General features: G+C 36.5%; 1 protein-coding gene and 2 pseudogenes across 3 annotated transcripts; all 3 read right to left on the bottom strand.

The window, feature by feature from the left end:
- Positions 1-263: 263 nt before the first annotated feature.
- Positions 264-2073, bottom strand: LOC149040874 (uncharacterized; annotated as a pseudogene).
- Positions 1922-4231, bottom strand: LOC149040873 (uncharacterized; annotated as a pseudogene). Its single transcript, XR_016179141.1, has 6 exons — positions 4120-4231; positions 3985-4008; positions 3607-3783; positions 3042-3095; positions 2263-2454; positions 1922-2039 (listed from the first exon to the last, which is right to left on the bottom strand). The product of XR_016179141.1 is annotated as an uncharacterized LOC149040873 (transcript).
- A 9036-nt stretch (positions 4232-13267) lies between these two features.
- Positions 13268-22361, bottom strand: LOC149040872 (ATP-binding cassette sub-family C member 4-like). Of its 2 annotated transcripts, XM_089180338.1 has the most exons (8): positions 22200-22331; positions 22070-22121; positions 18758-19330; positions 18163-18542; positions 16366-17747; positions 15332-15905; positions 14593-14729; positions 13268-14465 (listed from the first exon to the last, which is right to left on the bottom strand). In XM_089180338.1, exons 3-8 carry the CDS (start codon positions 19313-19315, stop codon positions 13588-13590), a joined length of 3909 nt encoding a protein of 1302 aa, XP_089036464.1. In that variant the 5' UTR covers positions 19316-19330; positions 22070-22121; positions 22200-22331; the 3' UTR covers positions 13268-13587. The 2 variants fall into 2 exon arrangements, with proteins under 2 accessions (XP_089036464.1, XP_089036463.1); XM_089180337.1 differs by lacking the exon at positions 22070-22121 and having other exon boundaries at positions 22200-22361.
- Positions 22362-23502: the final 1141 nt, after the last annotated feature.

The raw sequence follows: 23502 nt of genomic DNA, 5'->3' as shown, positions 1-23502 counted from the left end.
CAGTACAATTTGGGCCTTTATTTTTTCTCTTGACTAATGTGCCTTTGAGCTTCTAGGTGTTCTTAAGATAATTTTGATAGAATTTGAAGTGCTGATAGTAGAAATTATTCTCAGCTTGGTTTTTGATTATGTTTAGTGTATTAGCATAAAGCTTATATTCTTTTATCTTATCAGGATCTCTCCTGAGGAAGTGTGATAACTTCTGGCTATGCTTAACTGTAGTCAATACACCTTTAGTAAGCCATGGTTTGGCCAATGGTCTCCTATGTCTTTACATGTGCATGCTTGTTTGCATTTTGCTTGAGTATACTTATACAATTAGCAGCTTCCTCGTGAATATCATTGGATTCATTATATACATTGATCAAATCAACCGTATCAACATCTCTAACATACTGGTCCACATCAAAGTTGTTATAATCACGAAAGAGAATGCTCTCTTATACCTTGATATTTATGGATCAAGCACCGGTAATAGAATGATCTGAGACATCAACAAGAGCATGCCGGCATCCACACTGTAAATGTGGTCAATCAGAGTAGAAGTATGATAAGCGAGCCTGGTTGGTTTTGTTATAATAAAGGTAGTAGATTGTTGAAATAGAGCATATTTAGTTACTCTTCAGATAATAAATGCTCACTGTATTCCCGGAGATCTATATTAAGATCCCCAAGAATATATATCTTATACTGAATTGCCTCTTAAAGCAAAGTTTTAAATTCAAAAGTAAAAGTAGGTAAATTATAAGTAGGATGATGGAAAAAGGAACCAAGAATTATATTAGGTCTCCCATTCTCTGACGTTATTTCTCACCAGGATGATTCGTCCAATGGTATAGTAAACTTTAAATCAGGACCATGAATGGTATTAGGATTTTTCGAGACATAGCCCAGTACCGCTAGTCTGTTTTAGTGGGTTGGTGTGGAAGAAATCATAATTGAGGATATCAACATTTGTTACTGTCCGGTTTGATAGTCTCGTTTCAGTAATAGCTAAGACATCAGGCTTGCGGTTGACAGAATGTAAGAACTCGTTCAATACAGAAAAATGCTTTGGAAGACTTTTGATATTACAATGAAACATAGAGAGACACTTTAATTTGAAGTGGTATTATCTAAGAGTTGATTCAGCTGAGTTAGGAAATAATAATTGGAACGTGGACAATTAAGGATGTTATCAGAATCAATGTCATACCACCAGTTACCAATCACTGCTAATTTTTTTTTCTTTTTTATTTTATGTTTAAAAATAAAAGCTAGTGAGAAGCATACAGCAACAGATCTTGTCAACTTGGTTTATTATCCAACCGGTTTCGTCTGATCACACAGACTTCATCAGGGATTTAACAAGATGAACAAAATAGAACAACGAATATACTGGACATTTACAGTACAAATCACGTTCAAATTGAGGTGAAAACTGCAAAAAACACTCGCAAACAGGAAATGTTACGCAAATCTAGCGCAACAATTTGGCAATGTTACGCAAATCCAGCGCAACAAATTAAGCAATGTTTATTTTTTTTTATTTTGGGGGTTTACGCTAAATCGTGAGCTCCAAACGCCAAATTTGACAATCTTTACGGTTATCAGTTTACATTATCATCTAAGCTGATGAAGCCAAATGATCTAGTTTTACTCCTCACAGACGCAGTACCACAATTTTTTCAAGTTTTTGGAAAACTAGAATTATTTTCTTTTATTCATGTTGTATTATGCGGTTGTTGTTTGACAAATGAACGCCACTAAAGGTTGAAACAGCAGGAAAGTAGTGATAAAGCGTGCTGATAAACGTTTAGGATAAGATGAAAAAATTCAAATCATTTATTTCAGAATTTGCTCAATTGTGACGTGAATTGTGTAGCTTGCGGTTTGCAGCAGATAAATAAATAAAATGAAATAAGAAAAGAGAACAAGGATGTCAATTGAACCAAAAAAATTTATTTAACGCTTCTAAAGCTACAATTTCAGCTATGACTTTAAAGCAACTTTATTCATCTTGCGTGAGTCTTGGTCCAGTCTAATCATTTTCGCCTAACCTGAAATAGCGAAAAGAAAATGAGAAAGTGTCATTTCTAAAGTTACTTTAGTGAGTAGTGAGGCCAATTGGGACAAGCGTAGTTATCTATGGCATGTTACAAGTATCAGAGAGAAAACTGAACAACGACCAGTACATGCATTTCTTGTTTAAAAAATGCCTTCAATTTTCAGCGCTATTACAAGCTTGTAGCAATCTTTAATCGATATTTGTGAAAGACTCACCATTCTAACGACTGTAGGGCTAGTAGGGGTGGCGGTAGCCGTAGCGGTAGCCGTAACCTTTTCCTTTTTTTGGGTAGTAACCCTTTCGGCCACGATATTTACGGTAGGCTTTGCGGTAGCTTTTCCTAAGTTTTTTTCGGTAGGGTCCTTTACGGTACTTGCGGTAGCCTTTTCCTTTCCCATACAAATAACCTAAAATAATTACGAAAAAAATACTTTAGACCATTAATATTAAACGATGGATTATCGAACATAAAAATCTCAGAATCAGACAAAAGGCCCATTCATTAAGATTTCTTCCAAATTTAACGAAATAATTGTGTGATATAATAATGATGTTGCTTTAATCATTTCTTGGCAAGGTGGAAACAATAGCCTCTATTTGACGTAAAAATATACAGGAATATTTATCCTCGGACATTATCTGTTCGAAGATGCGAAATCTGCTTCGAAGGACAAATACACGAGTGCATTTTCGTGTAAAATAGAGCCTTTGTAATTATTATCCTTCAAACATTTTGCAGCGCGCGTCGGATGTTTTCTTTTGAGCGTTCTCCAGTACGATTTTATGAACAAACGGAAAATTCCCATTTTCTCCTATATCTTCTTGAATAAAAGCCTATCAGTTGGGTGATAGCCTTGACTATGCCTCAGTTTTAGCTGGGGGATATTCGGCCACCTGACCGAATACAAATCGTGCGCGAGCAAGAACGTTTCATAGATCAAAAATCAAGATATAAGATCAAGATGTAAGATCAAGAAATGTTGAATAACTTTACCATATTTCTTTTTTGACTTTCTTGGCACCGGTCTCGGATCCTCAGAAACTTCATCTTCATCTGATGGAACAAAAATCATAACATCTGGTTAGAAAGTGCTTTCCTTACAGTTTACTTAATTGATAATTGTGTCATCATGTCCTACGTAATTTTTCTTTGTTTCCAAGGAAGTAAATCGCCCAGTAATCCCTATGATAAGACAAATTCAGACATTATACGGATCCTTTCGGTATAATCAGTGTAGTGAGCAGTATTCTTTTCCTTGATTCGTATTTTGCGATTGAAATATAAATCTCGCAAGAATCAGCTTTTGTTCCTCCCCATACTACCTTTCATACCAACTTTCAACTGTTGTCAACCAAAACCTGCTTAAAAAACTTGTTTGATGCAGAAAATGACAATTAAAGTTACCCCTGTTTATCCTGCACGATTCTTTCACGAGTTTCTTCCCGATGAGTAGAAAAATTCCAAACTCTCTCCATTGACATTATAACTTAGATCTCATCTCCGAAGCGGAGACAGAACTCGGTTTTCTCGTTAACGAAATTTAATGATCAACTCTTGCCTGTCTCTTCGTCTTCATCGTTCATTTCTTCTAATTCCTTAGTATCCATCCCGTTTTCTTCATCTCTTAATTCTTCAAAGGCTTCATCTTCATTTTCCGGCTCCTCATCATTCTCTCTGTCAAATTTATCAGAGGCAGTCCCGAAGTCTTCGTCATTCAGATCTTCAACTTCTTGGGCTATTTTATGGGGAAAAAGAAAGTAAAAAAAAATCGATTAAATGTGAAAATCAAAGTACGCTGGAGACTTAGAGTTGCTTTCTTATCCACCTTCGTGAGAAATGTATTGAAGATAATTCTTATGAGTATTCTTATCTTTTTTTGTAAAACTTTTTTTTTAATCAGGCTTCAAAAAGTAACTAAGTAGCTTCTTAAACTGACCTGTATCCTCACTCAGAGGAGCATCTAGGGAAGGGAAAAAAGAGTACTTAGTAAAAGTAACACCATTGGACTGATGGAAAAAGGAATGAATGATCTAATAAAAATAATCATGCTCTCATAATTTTGATCCAATACCTTCCCGCTTTTCTGCCAGGTAAGAGGCTGTACAGGCTCCAAGAAGGAAAGAGGTGATCAACAAAAGTTTCATCTGCATGGCTGAATCCGTTTTAACTCCTGGCAGAGAATGGCTTTGGTGACACCCTCATTGGTTCATTTATGGGATTCATAGAGAGGCCAATACTGTAGAACCAAAACTCAATACATTACATTGCGTGCTTTGCATGAAATTAATTAGGGAAGAATTAAAAACAGGAAAAATAAAAGTAGTATTATATGGTGCAATAGGTGACAAGACAAAGGCATGGAGGTGTCGAAGCACTCTTCAAGCACTCTTAATAGTCTAAGGCTAAAAATAGAGAGGTTGACCTTGAAGTTAGTGCGCACGGGAGATAACAAACTGCATCAAGAACAATTTTACGGAACAACACTATCAGACAGAAACCTTTAAGTTTGGAATAATGTTGTGATACGGGATGTCTCTCTTTTCGTTTTAATTATTTTGAAATCTCATCCGATAATCGAACTTCTAAATTAAGAACAGTTATATTTAGACTTACTAATACGTCAATTTCATGTTACATGGTTGGATAATTTACTGGTCTGATATTTCTAATTTTTTGTCCTAGGCAGATTTAATACTAGGGTCTCACTGATTAGCATCTCGATGAAATGAACTTCATATAAATATTACAATTATCCTACCAACCGAAATTTCACCTCTTTCCTATGGTTTAAGCATCTAGGTAGGGCAAATGGCAAACAGTCAACGGGAGAAACTAGAACAAGTCTACGGAACAGCATTATTTTACATTATTTTACGGAAGCCTCAACGAGTAGAATAAATAGAAATAGAGTTTTGATACGAGAGGAAGGTTTTTCTGGGTACATTATTTAAATTCTAAAAAGTTGTATTTAGAATTCTCTATGACAAATTGGTGTTACATAGTTCGGCAATTTTCTCGTCTAAAATATTTGATTTTATGTCCTGAGTAGCTTCAATTGCAAAGCTTCACCGAAAACTGAAGTACTTCGATGAAAATGTCTTGCTGCTTAGATATTACACTTATAGCATCAAAATAGGAACCCTTCCCTTATCAAAAAAAGGGCAAGACTGTTGTCGATCAGTTTTAATTAAAGAATTGTTGAGAGAGCAACGTCTAAAAGAACTAATGATTGATTGTTAATGCTTGACAACAACGTAAGGAGCATACAATTAGAGGAAACCAAGTGCGTAAAATTAGATCTATTACTAGATTAGTACTTAGGTCTATATTGAATACATGTAACGATATTCCTGTTGATCACTGCTGTGTTGGGATATCAACAATGAAAATGATCAAAAGAGCATGTAAATCTTTCTTTATACATAAAAAAAGGAAGTTTTAACTTCTCTGACTGAAGTAATTTTAATGAATCAAGGTTAAATTCAGTAAAAAAGACTAAAATTGGGTATGGAAAATCAAATCTATTTTGCAAATATTAATTCCTGTATTTTTGTTTTTCTTGAGGAAAAAGAAAGACCGAACTCTTTACAGTATCACCATTTTTTGCCCTTCTTAAATTCCTCCAAATATATCCAGAAATAGTCGTGCCCATCTCAATTGTAATCAAAATATTGGCAAGTTCCGACAATCTTTCAACTTGACGATGACTTTGTGAAACTTTTACACCTTTAAAGCGTTGAAGGTATTTAGAAAATTTCTTTGCGCGCTACCTTCAATTTTGTCTTAAAAGCTTTGGGACTTTTTTTAAAGTCTTCTTGGGTGTGTTTAGGAACATATCTCTACTGATATCTGTTTTACTCAAGCAATGACAGTGTTTTTGTTTATGGGGGTCTGATACCTTGAGGAATCTCTTTACAGAGCTAGAATGCAGTATTGTTTTTTCCCTTGCTACATCGGCGAAGTTCGAAAATTTGCTTTTTATCAGATCAAATTGTAATAGAAGTCCACACGGAAGCGCTGCAAGGATTCTCTCCATGAGAGTAAGTCAGAATTATCAGAATAGATGCCTAAAACAAATTAATGGGCTCTAGGTGCTGAATAAATCATTGGGGAAAACTGTCCATGAAAATCATGTTTGGTTGAAGAGGAATTAGTAGCTCACAAAACCACAGAAATAATTTTTCTTTTTCATTCATGTATTCTGCAAGAGTAGGGAATAGCCTACTAAATATAACAAAACGAAATTCAATCAGTTCAGGCTTTCCAGAAACGATAACCTCAATACTGTTAGCAATTGCCAAATGATTTAAGAGCTTTCCAGGGACGTTGCCCTAAAAATTGAGATGGACTCCAAGTGTTAAACAGATTATCGAGGCTACCTGTCCTTGAAAATCAGTTTTTTTAAGAAACATTAGCTGCTCACAAAAGAACAGAAATAATTATTTCGCAAGACTAAAACATGGCCTGCAGAAGGTAATAAAACCAAATTCTAACACGTCAGGGGACAACCAATTTTTTCACGATTGGGACGTGACATACTTAACTAAAGACATAGCATACTACAGTGTATATTGTTCATCTAACCTGAATGAACGTGTCTTTTGCAGAATTGGTATATTGTTTTAAAGATTTAGACTCACAGAAATATTAGCCTGTGAGCGACAAAGACGTGCAAGATACATGAGCCTTAAAAAAAGCCTTAACCAATGTTTAGAAGTAGGAACCGTTCTTAACCATCACGAAAAAGAGAGGGCAGGTCGAGCTTGTTACGAAAAAAGGAGCAATCAGAATCAAGGAATTCGAATATTTTAAATTTCAGATTTCATCAGGTGCGCGCGCACCAACATTGAGCAAAAACCTCATAGAGCCTCCTCAAGTGGACAATTGGGAAGATTCCCAAAACTGTCTACTATCATATATTGAAATTAAACTAGACCACCATATCATTTGTTACCAGAATACGTGTCTATATGGATTTCCATATTGTGAACGGACTTAGTTCATATCACTCTCTTGTTGATAAGCGTTTTATTGCTGCATTCTCTATAAACTTTACCCAATTGGGCAATAATCCAATAAATCTGTCTACAAAATCCATAGCAAAGTACATGTTAAAAGCCAAATAGATTTTCACATTCTGAAAAGGTATGAAGGAAACCATAGAATGATCCTTTTTAAATATATTTGTACAGCATTGAGTTCAACGCCAACATCCATCGGTCGTTCAGCGACAAACGTTCCGATATTACTTTATCTGAAAATTGAATATCGGAAGTTCGTGACGATAATCCTGTCATTTCCAGTCACTTTGTTGATTAAAGTGATTGACGAACAAAAAGATAAATTGATATATAAAGATAGTGGTAAATATCACTCATAAAACGTACCATTATCTTTCCTCATTGATGGACCTGCTGCCCAGCAGCCTGTGTTTGCTTAGTTTTTTTCTCATAGCACAGTTCACTGGTTTTTCCCAAGGCAAGAACCAAATATATCTTCCTTCTCTCCTTAATATTATGGAGTTAAAATCGAGCTAGCCTATTTACATAAAGAGAAATTTCTGGATAAGAAGGGTTAAAAGCCCATATCTATTTGCAAAATGTTGTTTGCAATTCTTCGAATTAAAGTTAAACACTAAGTCAGAAAATTTAAACGTTACTGAAAAGATGTCTAACCGTTTGAATGTTTAATTTATCAACAAGGGCACTATTTTCTTTAATTTCATCTTATTTGAATGTATCTCATTTTATTTCTTATTGTGTTTGGTTGTGCTTTTCAACTAGGGTAAGGGGGGATTAGGGTCATTCATTAAGATGGTTCACTCTATCTAGTCCTTTTTCTTTCTCATTTAGATGTGATATCGAGCTGTTATTGAAGCGTTAGACGATTCTTCTGATTGTGATGAAATTCGGAATGAAAAAAGCCAATAAATGCCACAAGATAATAGTCAAATAACCAACTAATGGCGTGAATAGTTGATTAAACATTTGATAAAAGAAATCGTTGTGAACTTAATTATCTCTATATTCGATTTATCGCCATGACTCGCGGAATGAACTGAATATATAAATAGTTTAGAATAATTGAGAATATTTAAATTATTAAAGTATCTGAGGCGTAAAAGCATCTCTTTTCAGCTTTTATTAGATAATGCCGAAGATGTCGATCTGACAACTCAAAACGGACTCCAGCAGGTGTTCAAATATACACACAAAATTTAAAAGCATGACGTTACGACACTTTAATTTTTTGTGCTACTCAACACCCATGTCAAATCCATGAGATGATATAAAGCAAAGTCAAATAAGGGCTTAAACTTCATTTGTATTTTTTCTTAACTTGGCACATGAAAATGTTTCTGAAACTTTGTCTCGTTGTCGCTTTGCTTTCGGTTACTTACGCGAGGTCCTTCCCTATGTTTTCTTTCATTTATGTACCGCAATGAATGGCAGATCTTGAGCTAAGGGGGGCGGGGGGGATGGTCTTTTTGTCGCTTGCCCTACCGGCTTTTCTTCCCTCTGCGAATGTCATATTCTTCTTCCTATCAGTGTTATTTTGTATGGTTGGTGTTGCTTGAGAAATGAACGGAACGCTAGAAAATATGGGTAAAATTCTCAAATAATGAAATAAAAAGGGCCATGGCTATTTTTTTTTTCCGGAAAGCTTTTCAAAAAACATTTAGTTAAAATTACCAAATAATGAAACAAAAAAGGGTCAAGATTTATTCATCAAACAATCGTGTCATCGCATCCCATCTTATTGTTCTCTGTTGACGGAGAGCTAAATTGCTCGAGTATCCCCAGTTTGTTCCAGCCTTAGGACTCAAAAAGTTATATGGCTATTACCAGTATCATCAGTGTACTGAGTGTAATTTTGGGAGCTGTATTCTTAACCTAGATAACCATTTCACGAGTTCCGTCCCACGGAGAAGAAATATGCATGGTAACTTGGATCTTTCTTTTATCCAAGGAGCGGAAACAGAACTCAGTTTTCTTGTCAACTAAATTTAGTGATAAACTTTTACTTGTCTCGTCTTCTTCATCGATTATTTCCTTTCATTCTTGAGCATCACTCCCGTCTTCTTCATGACTCATTTCGTCAAATTCTCCATCTTCATTTTCCCGTTTTTCATCATTATCTTCATCAATTCGTCAGAAGCAGTCTCAAACTCTCCATCACTTACATCTTCAACGCCTTGGTCTGTGTTACAAGAAAAATGATTAAAAAAATGCACAAGTCAACTAAAACTACACTTATCTATCAACTAAAGACAATCGACTTTAGAATTGCTTTATGTCCTCGTTGGAGATGAAACTGTATAAAATATATCCTATAAATTTTCTTTTCTGATAAAGCTGAAAATGTTTTTTTCCTGGGTCTTAAACGTAAGAGCTAAAGCAAACCTTAAATGTATTTGATTGATGAAGATGTTACTTAAACTGACCTTTGCCTATTGGATTAGCAAAATTATGACCAATGTGCTGATGGGAAAAGGATGCATTAACAAGGAAAAAAAAAAAAAAAAAAAGGTCATGCTCCTAATTTGTGACAAAAGTCCTTCCTGCTTTTCCGGCAGGTAAGGGGCGGTACAGGCTCCAAGAAGAAAACTGGGATCCTATAAAATTTCATCTGCATGGCTTACACGGTTGTAACTCCGGGCAGAGAATGGCCTTGGCGGCCTCAACCCTTCAGTTATACGTTTCATGGATGATGCCAATACTTTAGAATCAAAATCCAGTATATGCGGAAGTGTACTTAAAATAATCTGTAAATAAACCCCTAATCCTCATCGTATCATAAACGCTCTTAATTCAACTAATTTGTCTTTTCTCATTACTCTGTTCCCATGTTCCCTGCGTATTAACACACACACACACACACACACGCACACACACACACGCACACACACAGAACCCACAACTCATCTATTCGCTCTGACGAAGGGCTAACGCCCGAAACAACAGTTTTAGAAACTCTTTACGGTTACCAATTCACATAATCAACTTAGGTGATAAAGCCAAATTATCTCGTTATACTCCACACAGACACAACACCACAATGTTTCTGGAAATTTGCCACTTTATTCTATTGTTATTATTATTGCTCATCGTTTAAACACTGTTAAAAGCTGTGACGGTATTTTATTGTTAAATAAGGGCCAGAGTAGTGCTCCATACACCTTTGATGCACTCATAGAATATACAAAAACGATGTTTAATACGATCTTAGGCGCCGATTTATTCCAGCTTATTCCTTGGAGTAAAGTACTTACATAATATATAGGGGATTAAATTCAACCCTGATAAAAAATCACTATAATCAATTTACATTGCCCAAGCCTCGCAACAAATTCAAGCGTCTTGTTCAGTTTCGTTTCAATCTTATTTCCTATATGTATGGACTGAAGATTTCTTATCTTATTTTGCGATCAGGTATCACAATGTTTAATCATACATGACCTTAGGGGTCTTTGAAAAACTAATTTTATTTTCTTTCATTCATGTTGTTTTACGTGGTTGTTGTAGACAAACAAATGCCACTAAAGGTTGAAACCGCAGGAAAGTAGGGATAAAGCGTGCTGATAAACGTAGATAATGTTAAGGAGCCAGGTCTACAATTAATGACGGAAACCAAGTGGTCTAGCTGGAGAGTAGTTATCATCGATCACCGACGAAAAGGAATATCCAAATAAAGTACCGGTCAGTACGGTTTCCAGGAACCGATAAGATTTTTCAAAATTATCCATTAAGTTGTCATTCACTTTGAGAGTGTTCAATATTTTACTTAAGTCTGACTCTGGGGAATTTTTCTGATTATAAAATCTCAGAACTGAAAACTTTCATTTCTCACGATTTTCTGTCAATGGATTGGTAGTAGTATTTTCTCGAAACTTTCACTTCGCAGCACCACTCCGAGATTTTCTACAAAGAACAGTCAATAAAGGCATATCGCCCATGTTATCACACCTCCACTGTGCTGCGGAATTAAAGTTTCCTTTGTACATAAACTGAGCCAAGAACCGTACCATGATAGCAATTGGGAGAATGCAGGTAGCTGAGCGTGAAGCTTTATATCCGTCCAGAACTTTTAATGCCAATGACGATGACAACAATGACAATATTTTTATTCACACGATTCAGGTACAAGGAGAAAAAAAGAAAAAAAAAAGGAAACTACAGAAAAACGAAATTGATAGAGATTATATAACTATATGTACAATTTGTGAATCAGTATGCAACAACCAACGTAGCAAAGCTTTCCAGTTGGCTGCTGTTTATTTACATGTAAAGAAAGGAACGCAAGAATAATAATTAAACTACTTAACAAGGCAAGAAGTGTTATGAAAACGAAATGGCGATATTACATTAAGATTTCTTACATAGATATGATTACAAAGTGACTTTTAGTCGGGAATTCAGAACTGTGACTGATATTTGAGGGCATGATTTTTATAACGCTTTTTAAAATCATTAATAGAGAGCCGTTTCCAGTTTGTTGGTACCGTTTCCAATGATTTAGAGGCTACATATACAAAGGTAAATCTGACTGTGTTGAATCTTACTTTTGGTCGATGAAAATACCCTTGGAGACGTATCTGGCGTTATACTTGTGCAGGCTAGTAACTGTTCTGAGAGAATCAGAAAACAGGAAAGGAATACTGGAATACTTGTTCAATATCTTATGTGCGAGTAGGCACGTACTCAGTTTAACAATATTATCGAATTTAAGAATATCAAGAAGCCTATAGAAAACTTGGGATGACTCTCCACTTTCTCGCTTTCTTTTCTCTATTTCAGGTTTGGCGAAAATGATTAGACTGGACCAAGAATCACGCAAGATTAAGAACTGCTTGCTTTAAAGTCATAGCTGAAACTGTAGCTTTAAAAGCGTTTTATAAAATTTTTGGGGTTCAGTTGACATCCTTGTTCTCTCTTTTTTATTTTATTTTATTTAACTATGTATTCATCTTCTGCAAACCGCAAGCTATACAATTCACATCGCAATTGACTAAATTCTGACATAAATGATTCGCATTTTTTCATCTTTTCCAAAACGTTTAGTAGCATGCTCTATCACAACTTTCTTGCGGTTTCAACCTTTAGTGGCGTTCATCTGTCAAACAACAACTGCATAATACAACATGAATAAAAGAAAATAATACCAGTTTTCCAAAAACCACTAAAGTCATATATGACTAAATATTGTGATACCAGATCGCAAAATAAGATAAGAAATCCTCAGTCGATACGTGTATCGATACGATAGTGATTTTCATCATGGTTGAATTTAAGCCCTGATCATAATTGTTATACAAGTTCTTCACTCCAAGGAATAAGGTAGGATAAAGCGGCGCCTGAAAATAAAGATCGTATTAATCGGCATCTTTTTGTATATTCGATAAGTGCATCACTCATCGGTCTATGGAGCATCACTCAAAGGTTTATGTAGCACTACTCTGGCCCTCGTTTAACAATAAAATACCGTCGCAGTTTTTGACAGTGTTTAAACGATGAGCGATAATGGTAACAGGTGAATAAAGGTGCTGAGTTTCTAGAAAAATTGTGGTGCTGCGTCTGTGAGGAGTATAACGAGATCATTTGGTTTTGTCAACTAAGTTGATGATGTAAACTGATAACCGTTTCAAAATTTGGCATTTGGGGCTCACGATTTAACGTGAACCCCCAAAATAAAAATAATAATAAAAAAAAACATTTCTTAATTTGTTTGCGTAACATTTGCTGTTTTTGGGTGTTATTAGCTGTTCACACCTAATTTGAACATGATTTGTACTATAAACCTCCGTATATTAGCAGTTCAATTTTGTTCATTTTGTTAAATTCCTGATGAGGTCTGTGTGATCAGACGAAACCGGTCGAATAATAAATTTGGCTCGTGCAGTATACGCCAATGCTGACTTATATTTACTCGATGATCCTTTGAGCGCAGTTGATTCTAAAGTTGGTGATCACAAATTTTTTGAGTGCATTTGCAACTTGTTAAAGAATAAAACAAGAGTCCTAGTGACATACACAGAAAGGTACCTTAGGATGGTTGACCAGGTTGTGGTTCTCAACAACGGATCCGTCTTAGGAAAAGGCACTTACAGCGAATTGAAGAAAGGGGAGTAATTATTGATTCTATAATAGATGCTAGTAGTGCCATGGTCCCTCTATCTTGCAAGTGCTCGATCCACATATCGGAAGTGACTAGATAATTAATATATCATGACCCTTTTTATTTTCATCATTTGATAATTTTACCTACATGTTCTATGAAAGACTTTCCCTCGATTTCAACCTAACGTTCCTTTCATTTCTCAGGCTACAACAATATAACTATGATTGGAAGAAAAATGTAATAGATTTCCAAAGGTTAATCAACAATATATGAATACATATTACGGTACATAAATTTAAAAAAATCAACATTAAATCCATTTTTGTTCTCCATTAAATACTTTGGCGTTGGTCAGTCAGGTTACTTAAGGCTTTTGAAGGCCTTGTTGGATTATAACTGCGATTGAAAATAAAGATTGTATTCATAACCCTTTCTGAGATCCAATGAGTTCATCAAAGGTGCCCTGAGCAGCAATCTGGCCTTCTCTTAACAATAAGATACCGTCACAGTTACTAACAGTGCCTAAACGATGAGCAATAATAATGACCGTTGAGTTTTTCAATTTCTCGTGCACAGTTGACCAGATGGTTTTCTCTGTATTTGGATCCACGTGCGCCGTTGGCTCATCCAAAATAACGATCTTACTTCGCTTAAGCAAAATGCGAGCCAAGCATATTAGTTGTCGCTCACCAGTACTCAAGTTTTCGCCTCCCTCAAAAAGTTGGTGATCAAGTTGACCGTCTAGATTTTCGACCAAACTGGTGAGTTTCACCTCTTTGATAGCACTCCAAAGTTCATCATCTGTGTACTCCTCTAAGGGATCCAAGTTTTTCCTTAACGATCCACTAAAGAGAACAGGGAATTGGCCGAGGACAGAGATACATTTCCGCGATTCCTGAAGTTGAACACCTGTTATGCATACATCATCGATAAATATCTCCCCTTCGGCCTCAGGCATGCGTAGGAGAGCTGATATAATGGACGACTTCCCGTCTCCCGTCCGACCTACGATTCCCAACTTGTTCCTAGGCTGGATTTCAAAAGTTAAATTTTTGAGTACTACCGGTCCGCCTGGATAGTACCTCATGTAAACATTTTTAAAACTGACATGACCATCACATGGCCAGTGTTTTGGAGGAAGTGTTTTGATGGTGTATCCAGGTTCTGAGTTGAGGCGCGTGTACTCCAGGACTCGCTCCACAGACGTCATAAGGTTCTCAGCATCAGCATATTGTCTAACAGCCATTTGGGAGATTTTTGCCGTGTCAATAATATAGGCAAGCGCCAGACCAGCCAAAGCTGAGATAAATAGAAAGATTAATGGATCAAAACAATAATAATAATAATGATCATGTTTATAGATAGCTAAATTAATAGATAAACTTTGTCAGTATTATCAGTTCTGTAGAATTTTCGTGATTGATACCTGGGTTTTGAGAAGCTAAAACAGAAGCAAAAGCCACTGCAGTTGTTAATACTGCACAAAGTACGTCAGCACGGAAACCAAGCCACCGATTACTGGCTACCACCATGGAAAACGCGCGATTGTGTAAATCTTGATGCCTGTAAGTTATAGAAGCAAACAGATAAGCAAACTAGAAAAACAACAAAATGAGACAAGAGTAATTATGTTAAATTATGAGTAAATATTGTTACTCTATGACATTTATGGACGTTTATAAAGCTTCACCGTTAGCTCCCTGCATTTTCGCATTTGCTATCATGATACGGTTCAGGGCTCAGTTATGTACAAAGGAAAATTTAAATCCATAGCACGATGAAGCTATGATAATATGAGCGATATTCCTTTATTCACGGTTTCAGGTAGAAAATCTCCGAGTGGTGCTAAAAGTTACGAGAAAACGCCACCGACAATGCGTGAAAGAAAATCGTGAGAAGTGAAAGCTTTCAGAGATTTTTTATTTTGTAAAACTCTCCCGAGTCAGAATTAAATAAACATTGAACACTCTGTAAGCGAATGAGGACTTTTCATAAGTTTGGAAAGTCTTCTTGGTTCCTGGGAACCGTATTAACCGGTTTTTGTTTTGGATATTCCTTTTCGCAGGCGATCGATGATACCTATTCTCCAGCTTAAGGACTCAGTTTCCGTCATCAGCTGTAGCTATAAAGCATCAAATTTAATTGCTTCATGCAATCATACTCACCTATAAAACTCTCCGATGAAATCGTTTTCTCTTTTTCGACTGCGAATTGTATCTAAGCCGATCATGGTTTCTGAAAAGTGCGATAATACGGGACTTCGACAAATAGCCTCGAGCCTCTTGAGCTCACGGGAAGTCTTCAAGTAATACCACGTTAAGCACAGAAAAATGACCACGGCTGAAACCGAAACAATGGAGAGCCAAATATTCGTAAACAAGGGTAGCAGCATGGCTGTGGATATAAACAAAAAATACTGGATGGCTGATAGAAACGTCCTGGGAAGTAACTCGTCCATGCAACCAATGTCTTTGGAACATCTGTTTAATATGCGTCCCGTAGGATTAGTGTCGAAAAATAACACTTGGGCTTTCAGCAAACAGGTAACGAGCCGGCTGTGCAAGTTTTGAGATGATCTGAGGGAGACACTGAAGAATATGACGGCACGGATGATGGCCATAGCGAAAGCACCGAACACTAGAGCAGCGTAAGTACTCAGTGCTGAGAATGACTGTTGTTCCGATGCAGGTTGAATAGTAGTGAACCAAGAAAGCCAGACGTCGGGTAAAACAAGAAGAGCTAATAAATGAATAAAAAAAAATTATTCGCCTTCCAGAACAAAAATGATGACGACTTATTATAGAAATGTCATTTATTCAGAGTTGTGGACAAATGGCGTTATTTACGTGAAAGCTATGGGCGTTTAAGTATGCATGGATACTCCAGGTGATCTGGAAAAGTTTCAAATCACTCAAAGAATATGTATTACTAAGCTTCACGCGTGATGGAGACATCAAAGATGGCATAAGTAGTGCGCAGAACCACTTGATTTGCTTGCTAGTTTAAATTCTCGTAAAGTTGCTAATCAAAAAAGGATTTATCATCATCATCATAAACAAGATCATCACCAAAATCCACTTATCGTTAATGATAGCTGTTTTTCTTTTTCTAATATCGTTCAGTGTTCTTTTCTACGTGATCATTTTTCTTGATCTAGGTTAAAATTATCATGGGAAGTTAGCTGGTATATTTCTCTTACCTTGCGTCATAAGAAAAAGAAGAAGCAAAAGAATCATGAAAAATGGATGCATCCCGGCTCTAAAATAATTCCAATATAATGAATAGGAGATATCCCCAGTTGCTGTATCTTCATGGGATACAGGCAAAGGCTTATCGAATTGGCCTCGGTTTGCGTTATGACGTAAGTTAGATTCTTTGTTAGGAGTGGTGGTCTTTTTTTCCATGGCACTACTAGCATCTATTACAGAATCAATAATTACTCCCCTTTCTTTCAATTCGCTGTAAGTGCCTTTTCCTGAGACGGATCCGTTGTTGAGAACCACAACCTGGTCAACCATCCTAAGGTACCTTTCTGTGTATGTCACTAGGACTCTTGTTTTATTCTTTAACAAGTTGCAAATGCACTCAAAAAATATGTGATCACCAACTTTAGAATCAACTGCGCTCAAAGGATCATCGAGTAAATATAAGTCAGCATTGGCGTATACTGCACGAGCCAAATTAACGCGAGCCTTCTGGCCGCCACTCAGCACGACACCGTGTTCTCCAACAAATACGAGGTCACCATTTGGAAATCTTCCTATGTCGTTAGTTAGCGTGCAAGCTTGAATCACCCTGTTGTATTTTGTTTCATCGAAAGGCTTCCCAAACAAAACATTTTCTCGGAGTGTTCCAGAGAACACCCAGGCAGCTTGAGAGACATAAGCCACATTTCCGGAGTAGGTTATGTTCCCACTGAATGCAACGACTTCTCTTGCAATGGCAGCTAGGAGTGTAGATTTTCCGCTCCCCACCTTACCAGTAAGGACTGTTAGACTCTTCTCCGGGATCTCAAAATTGACATCGTGGAGGATATATGGCCCATCCAGTTCATCAACTTTACACCAAAGACCTTCAATTAATAACTTTCCTGAAGAGGTTTGAGTAGATTCAGTTCTATAGTTACGAATGGTATCGTTTTCAACAGAAAAGTATTTATCAAAGTCTTGATTTTCGGATTTTATTTCTTCACTCTTATCTTCTGCTTTTAAGGGGCCTCGAACATAAAGCTCTGGGAAGTTGTTTTTAGGTCCTTGAACACGATCTTGGTGGCCAGGAGGCTTCTCAGTGGATTCCAAGCCCATTGAAGGGATATTTTTCAGCAAAAGAAAGTTTCTGATTCTTTTTAAAGATATCCACAACTCAAACACGGAGGTAATAGCATAAGAGAATCGTGTGATGGTAATTCGGAGTGTGTTAATGAAAGCCAGAAGCATAAACGCCGTGGTAGGTGAAATTACATGGCCATCGAGGCTGAGAGCTAAGACAGATAGAAACGTAGCTACAGCCCCTGCGGTAAACGGCAGACATTCCACAATTGATAACAGAGCTCCCTTCTTTAGGATGATCCAGATCTCCTTCCTAAAGGACATAAAAAGGAATTCTCTTCTACTGGCACCTCATAGTGTAAATCAGTTATCGAAAGTGAACGCATTACTAAACCATGGTAGCTAAACTAGAGAATCAATCTTATTTTCATTACAATAAATTCAAAGCCATGAAAATGAAATCTGGTGGTGTTTTGGTTTAGTAATTCCATTACTCAGTTGAATGACTGGTCAGTCTGACGATTAGTAAGGCAGAAGGTCGATCAGATGTACATGTATTTTAATGATAAGCGAACTTTATTCTTGTTCTTTTACAAGGAAGGACAACTTCCCTTCTTTGACGAATATACCAAACCAATCATTACTTATTTGTAATTTTCACAGTGCTATTATTTTACATTATATTCTTTTTGCGTCTTAATGCAATTTCGCGGAATGTCCTCACCTACCTTCTTACTTCTTGAATCCTATCCTTATGGCTGTTCTCCAAGGCGTTAGCCTTAAGTGCGCGAATGCCTGATATCAGTTCAATCATCATTGATATGCGATGATCGGACACGGTGGCTGTTTCCTGCCGCAGCTGAGCACACAGGGATGAGATAATCATGACAAATGGAATCACCGCCACAAGGTAGAAAACTCCCATTATTGCTTCCCAACTGATGAGGTAAAACAATAAGGAAATCACAGCTGCGATTTCGAGTATTGTGAAGGTTGAAAGGAATATCCATCTGGGTGCCAATTCAATTCTTTCAACGTCAGTTGGAACTAAGTCGATAACATTTCCACTTGTCACTTTTCGAAGCGTCTGTTTACTGACCAACGGTATCTGAAAAGGATGATCACTTCTTGTTAGAAGTTGAGATGGATCGAGAGAAAGACAGGAAGACAAACGGACAAACATCTGCCGCTTAACTGATTGACCGATTGACTAATCGACTAACCCACTGATTGACTGACTCAATAACCAAAGAAATGCATAAATAGATGGGTTAATGTCTTACCGATTAATTACAAGCTTCGTTTGCTGTCTAAATGACTAACCTTAAGGTATATAAGACCCTTAATAGCACTGCTGAGTCGCATTCCTAGAAGATCTAACTGGTACCCAGTATAGTGAATACAGGCGTTAGATAAGCCGCTTAATGCTAGCAGGAAAGAGCATCCATAGGCTAAAGAGTAGTCTCTCTCAGAGGAACGGAGCAAATGAAGGAGCAAACCGAGGAATAATGGCTGTAAAACACGACATACTGACTCCAAGAACACAAAACATGTCAGGAAGGAAATCTTCCTTAAAGACGTGGTCCTGACGATGCCCTTCCAGAGGCTGGGTTGTACTTTACATTCTTTATTCTTGTTGAGTTCATTTACGTGTTTGTTCCATTCCTTCTGAAGGCTCTCTGTCAGATCTCTGGCCTTGTCTTCTTCGTGAAGAGGCAGTATGTCAGAGTGTGCCAAGGGTCTCTCGTTCCCCATTCGAAATATGCCGTTCATCCACCAAAAGGATAATAATGATAACCAACTTGCAGATGTTGCAGGATGGACAGAGCTTGTGGTATCCACATCACTTGACAGTCTTTTGTAGGTAGCTTTTTCCAACATCCTGAACTTTAATAGCTAAATAAGACAACGAGAAGCATTAGATACATAAGGTATAGAGTAGCACGAAGACACAGCCTGATACATCGATTACTAGTTTAATAACAAGGTTGCTACTTAAATGAATTATGAGGTAACGCTACCGATTTCCTTTTTTACTTCGAATGGATCTGAAAACGAAAACAAAACGGAAAGCATCGATAGATGTGCTTGATAAATTTGCCTATCCTGGCTGATACCATTCCGAACATTTTAATAATAGATTCGCCTCTCCTTAACTGTTTTTCTTCTAAGTTTGACAATTGTTGCTGCACGAAAGTGAACCTCTGTAATAGAAATATTTTGCATAATAGAACTTTCTTGCGGATATGTTCTATTACTTAGCTTCCTCCCGATGGTCTTAGAAATTTCCGGCTTTAAACTTTGGTAGATCTCCGAGACCTCACCCTTAAAATGTCAAGCTAAGCGAGTTTTTTATTATTTCTTTACGAAACTTTAGCAATATTTACCTATTTATGCTGTCTTCGGAATATCGATTTGCTCTCACAGAGCGAGAGTGTTGCGCTCTGGGATAGTTATATCACATAGCTTAAACATTTCAAGCAATTAATATTTAACTGTTGAAAAAAATTTTTAGGTTAAATAGTGAAGGTCATGAAATTGGTAAACAGCTATTCGAACAGATGGGATGGAATCATTCTCGAAAAAAGAAAAAAAAAAAGATTACCCTTCTAGCGGTCAAATTCTTTCCTTATAACCATGAGTCTTAATTAAAAAGAAAAGAGTTTGAACTCAGCCCAAGGTTCTGGGAACAATAACCATGACATGCTATGAAGCTTTTAGCAAGTAATGCAGGTTAAAAACAATGTCACGGTCGTGAAAGACCTCTCTAGGTCTGCCATGCCTCCACAGAGGTCTGTGGGTCATCCATTGAAAATGAATCGATATTGTGCCATCGATAGTAAATTTCTATGATGCAATCGTTAATAACAGCAAACACATAGAAAACAAATGACATGCATAACAAAGCAATTAGATTTAAGGCAAATAAGGATTAAATCTGTATTGTTTTTATTCAATGTTTCAGTATTGGATGGCACAATGCTTCACAAAAAATATTAAGTTAAATCGAATTTGCTTTTTTTAGACTCTGCTAACTTATTCATTTCATATTCAAACACGTCTATTTACCCACAAGCAGAAATTAATTATGATTTTATGAATAAAAATGGGACATAAAATATTGTTTATACAATAAAATTTCAGTTTTAAGGCAAAAGTTAGTAAAAAAAATATATGATTGGCGAAGTTAAGGCTTATCTGTTAATATGGAGGTGAAGAATAAAATAATGAATTGTTTGAATTTTACAAACAACCTTGCCGGTGTTCTTATAATTTTAAAGAGAAAAAAAAAAGGCATGATGATCATGAAAAACACTATGAGTGAGGTTACTTGTAAACGATATCTCTAGATTCACATTGTCATATCAGCTTAAAAAAATAAATTAAAAATAAAATAAATAAAAGAAGCAACGGGCCTGTCATTAAAATAGAGTCTATCTACAATACGATGGGAAATATTTGGAGTAAAATCTCTTGAAATAGATTAACAGTCCTTGATAAAAGCATGTTGTACGAAAAAGAAAGGCTCTCTTTACTTCATAACAGTATAGTGTCCTTTACACCTACTCGCATTTGGAAAAATATTTACCCGGGAGGTGTGTTTTAGTAGCAGCCCAATGTCATTTCAGCCTTAGGTGAGCAGCCTCAATGTGATCTAAGCCTTAATTAAGCAGCCCTAATGTCATCTAAGCCAGATAGCTTCTAAAAAAGGGTAAACGAGGAATGACAACTTCTTCCTTACATTCATCACTCTACTATGAAAGAGAGGTTTCCTTTTTCAGCATCATAGTTTCTTTCTTCTTCTGTTTATCATTTTGTAAATGAAACAGTTACCACAGAGCACCATAAGCTATTTTAAAATTGAAATGAGATACCATCGGTGGCAGATTGTAACGAGGCAACCGAAGTATTACATTAAACCCCAAAAATAGTCATAATGGTGATGGCACTAAATGTGTGGAGATAAATATCTTTTGAAATCCAGAATGTGAATTGAAATTGCTCGATTTGTGTCATTTATGTAGAATAAAGTTGGATTTCTTTAACCGACAACCAGATGCTTTATAACTACTCGTATTTACTTTACATTTTAAAGCTGCTATTCTGATTTTGAACAATGTTTACGCTACCGGCATAAAAAGAAAAAAAATGGTTCTCGACACGTTTTCCATTGAGAGCATTTCGTTTGCAACGTAGATATCACAAGTTTTTCCTCGTAAAGGAGACTGAAAAAGTGTGTTTTATCCGACAAACAAAATGTCTTTCTTTGATTGATCTCAAAGCTAATAACGTTAAAATTGTTAGAAGTAAAAATAATATTTGCCAACCTTGGCTTTAATCTCCTCAAATTTGCAATATAAAACTGTTTTCTTTGAGTTATGTTCTTTGTGATTTGACACTTTTAGGCTCCACATCTTAGCCATGATGTTAATAACATATTTTTAAAACGTCTAAGGTCAAGCGTGAACAAACAAGTGTTCCCGAATTCCCACTATATAAGTTATTAGCTAAAATGTGATAAAATGTAAGGAACTAATCATATCAGCGGCAAGAAGAGCAGTCGAAATAGGAGTAGCTATTTGGTGATGTGGAGTTTAGTTGCCATTTATTTATGGTTTATAGCTCTGCTTTTACCTTAATGACTCATCAGATTACCCTCTTAAATCTTCAGGGTATCCACTGATTTCTAAAGTTAGAGAAAGAAAATTTTCAAGCAAGAACTCAATCATAATACTACACCGATAACACTTTTAGCAATATCTACCTTATGAAAGGATGAGATGGGTACTGTGCTGTAACTTGGGAATATTACCTGGCTACTAAACAATTGGTTCATACGGCGGCGTGCGTTGATCGAGATGTGAAGCACTTGGGAAGTTTGGAGAGCACGAAAGATGCGTAGGAGTTGCTCGAGGCGTAGCCAAGAGCAACTCTAGCTTCTTGAGTGCTCTCCAAACTTCCCGAGTGCTTCATATCTCGATCAACGCACAATTGACGTATGAACCAATTGTTTTATAATATTTGCAACCCGATGGTTTAAATGTTATAAAAGGGCTAATTTTCTCTCTGCTACACTTCAGGGCGTTGATAATTTTGTTTCAGGAAAACATTTCGCTACGTTGTAAACGATCTTGTCTTAGATTGGTCAAAAAACTGACAAGTGAATTCATACGTGTAAATGAACTTTATTTTCTGATTGAATACAAAATTCTCTTATCCAAAAGAAACACAAAGATGCTGTTTCGTTGGCTACTTTACAACAGGCCACATCCTAGCTTCGTGTGACAGAAAGTTGGACACAAATCTAGTAAAGCATCGCAAGGTTCCACCAAAGAATATTTCAAATGTTTAGCTTAAATTGCCGCCGAAATCTTAACCAGTTTTTTAATAGTAAAATCCCAAAGTAAAAAATCGCTAAGAAAATATTTTTTTGCTCAAGGGATTTTTTTGCTGATGTCATGAGCGTGCACAATAGGATTATGAAGCACGCTTACGCAATTTAATTTCATTAGACAAATTTACTAGCTATGTCACAATGCAATTTATAACATAGCTTGTAAATTTGTCCACTCAAATTCAATTGCGCGAGCTTGCTTCATATTCCTATTGTGCACGCTCAGCAAACAAATCCCTCGAGAAAAAAATTTCCATCGGGTTGAAAATGTTATAAAACAATTGGTTCAAACGTCATCTATGCGTTCATCGAGATATGAAGCACTTGGGAGGTTTGGAGAGCACTCAACAAGCTAGAGTTGCTCTCGGCTACGCCTCGACAACTGTTATGCATCTTTCGTGCTCCCGAAACTTCCCGCGTGCTTCATATCTTGACGAAAGCACGCTGACGTATGAACCAATTGTTAAATGACTGATAAAAACTTTAGAGTAACAATATTATGTTTTCTTGTAAGTGTTTTGGTATGTTTGAGCATAAAATATTTTAATGTGACATGAAAGGAAGAGGAAAAAAGCAAGGCGATACACGAAGGTGTACCCTGACCAGAAACGACCTTTCATGGCTTGTCATGACGCAACAGAGGCCTACGAGTTATCTTTGAGTGATATGCAAA

This window comes from Pocillopora damicornis, chromosome 8, assembly GCF_964200805.1.
Source record: "Pocillopora damicornis chromosome 8, jaPocDami1.2, whole genome shotgun sequence".
Lineage (NCBI taxonomy): Eukaryota > Metazoa > Cnidaria > Anthozoa > Scleractinia > Pocilloporidae > Pocillopora > Pocillopora damicornis.
This window is presented reverse-complemented; position numbering and strand designations above follow the sequence as displayed.

Coding starts and splice junctions, on each gene's coding strand:
- LOC149040872 (XM_089180337.1), bottom strand. CDS start 22,271: ATGAACCAATTGTTTAGTAGCCAGGTAATATTCCCAAGTTACAGCACA. Junction 17,748..18,162: donor AGGATTCAAGAAGTAAGAAG/GTAGGTGAGGAC, acceptor TATGTCCTTTAG/GAAGGAGATCTGGATCATCC. Junction 14,730..15,331: donor TTCATCGGAGAGTTTTATAG/GTGAGTATGATT, acceptor TATAACTTACAG/GCATCAAGATTTACACAATC.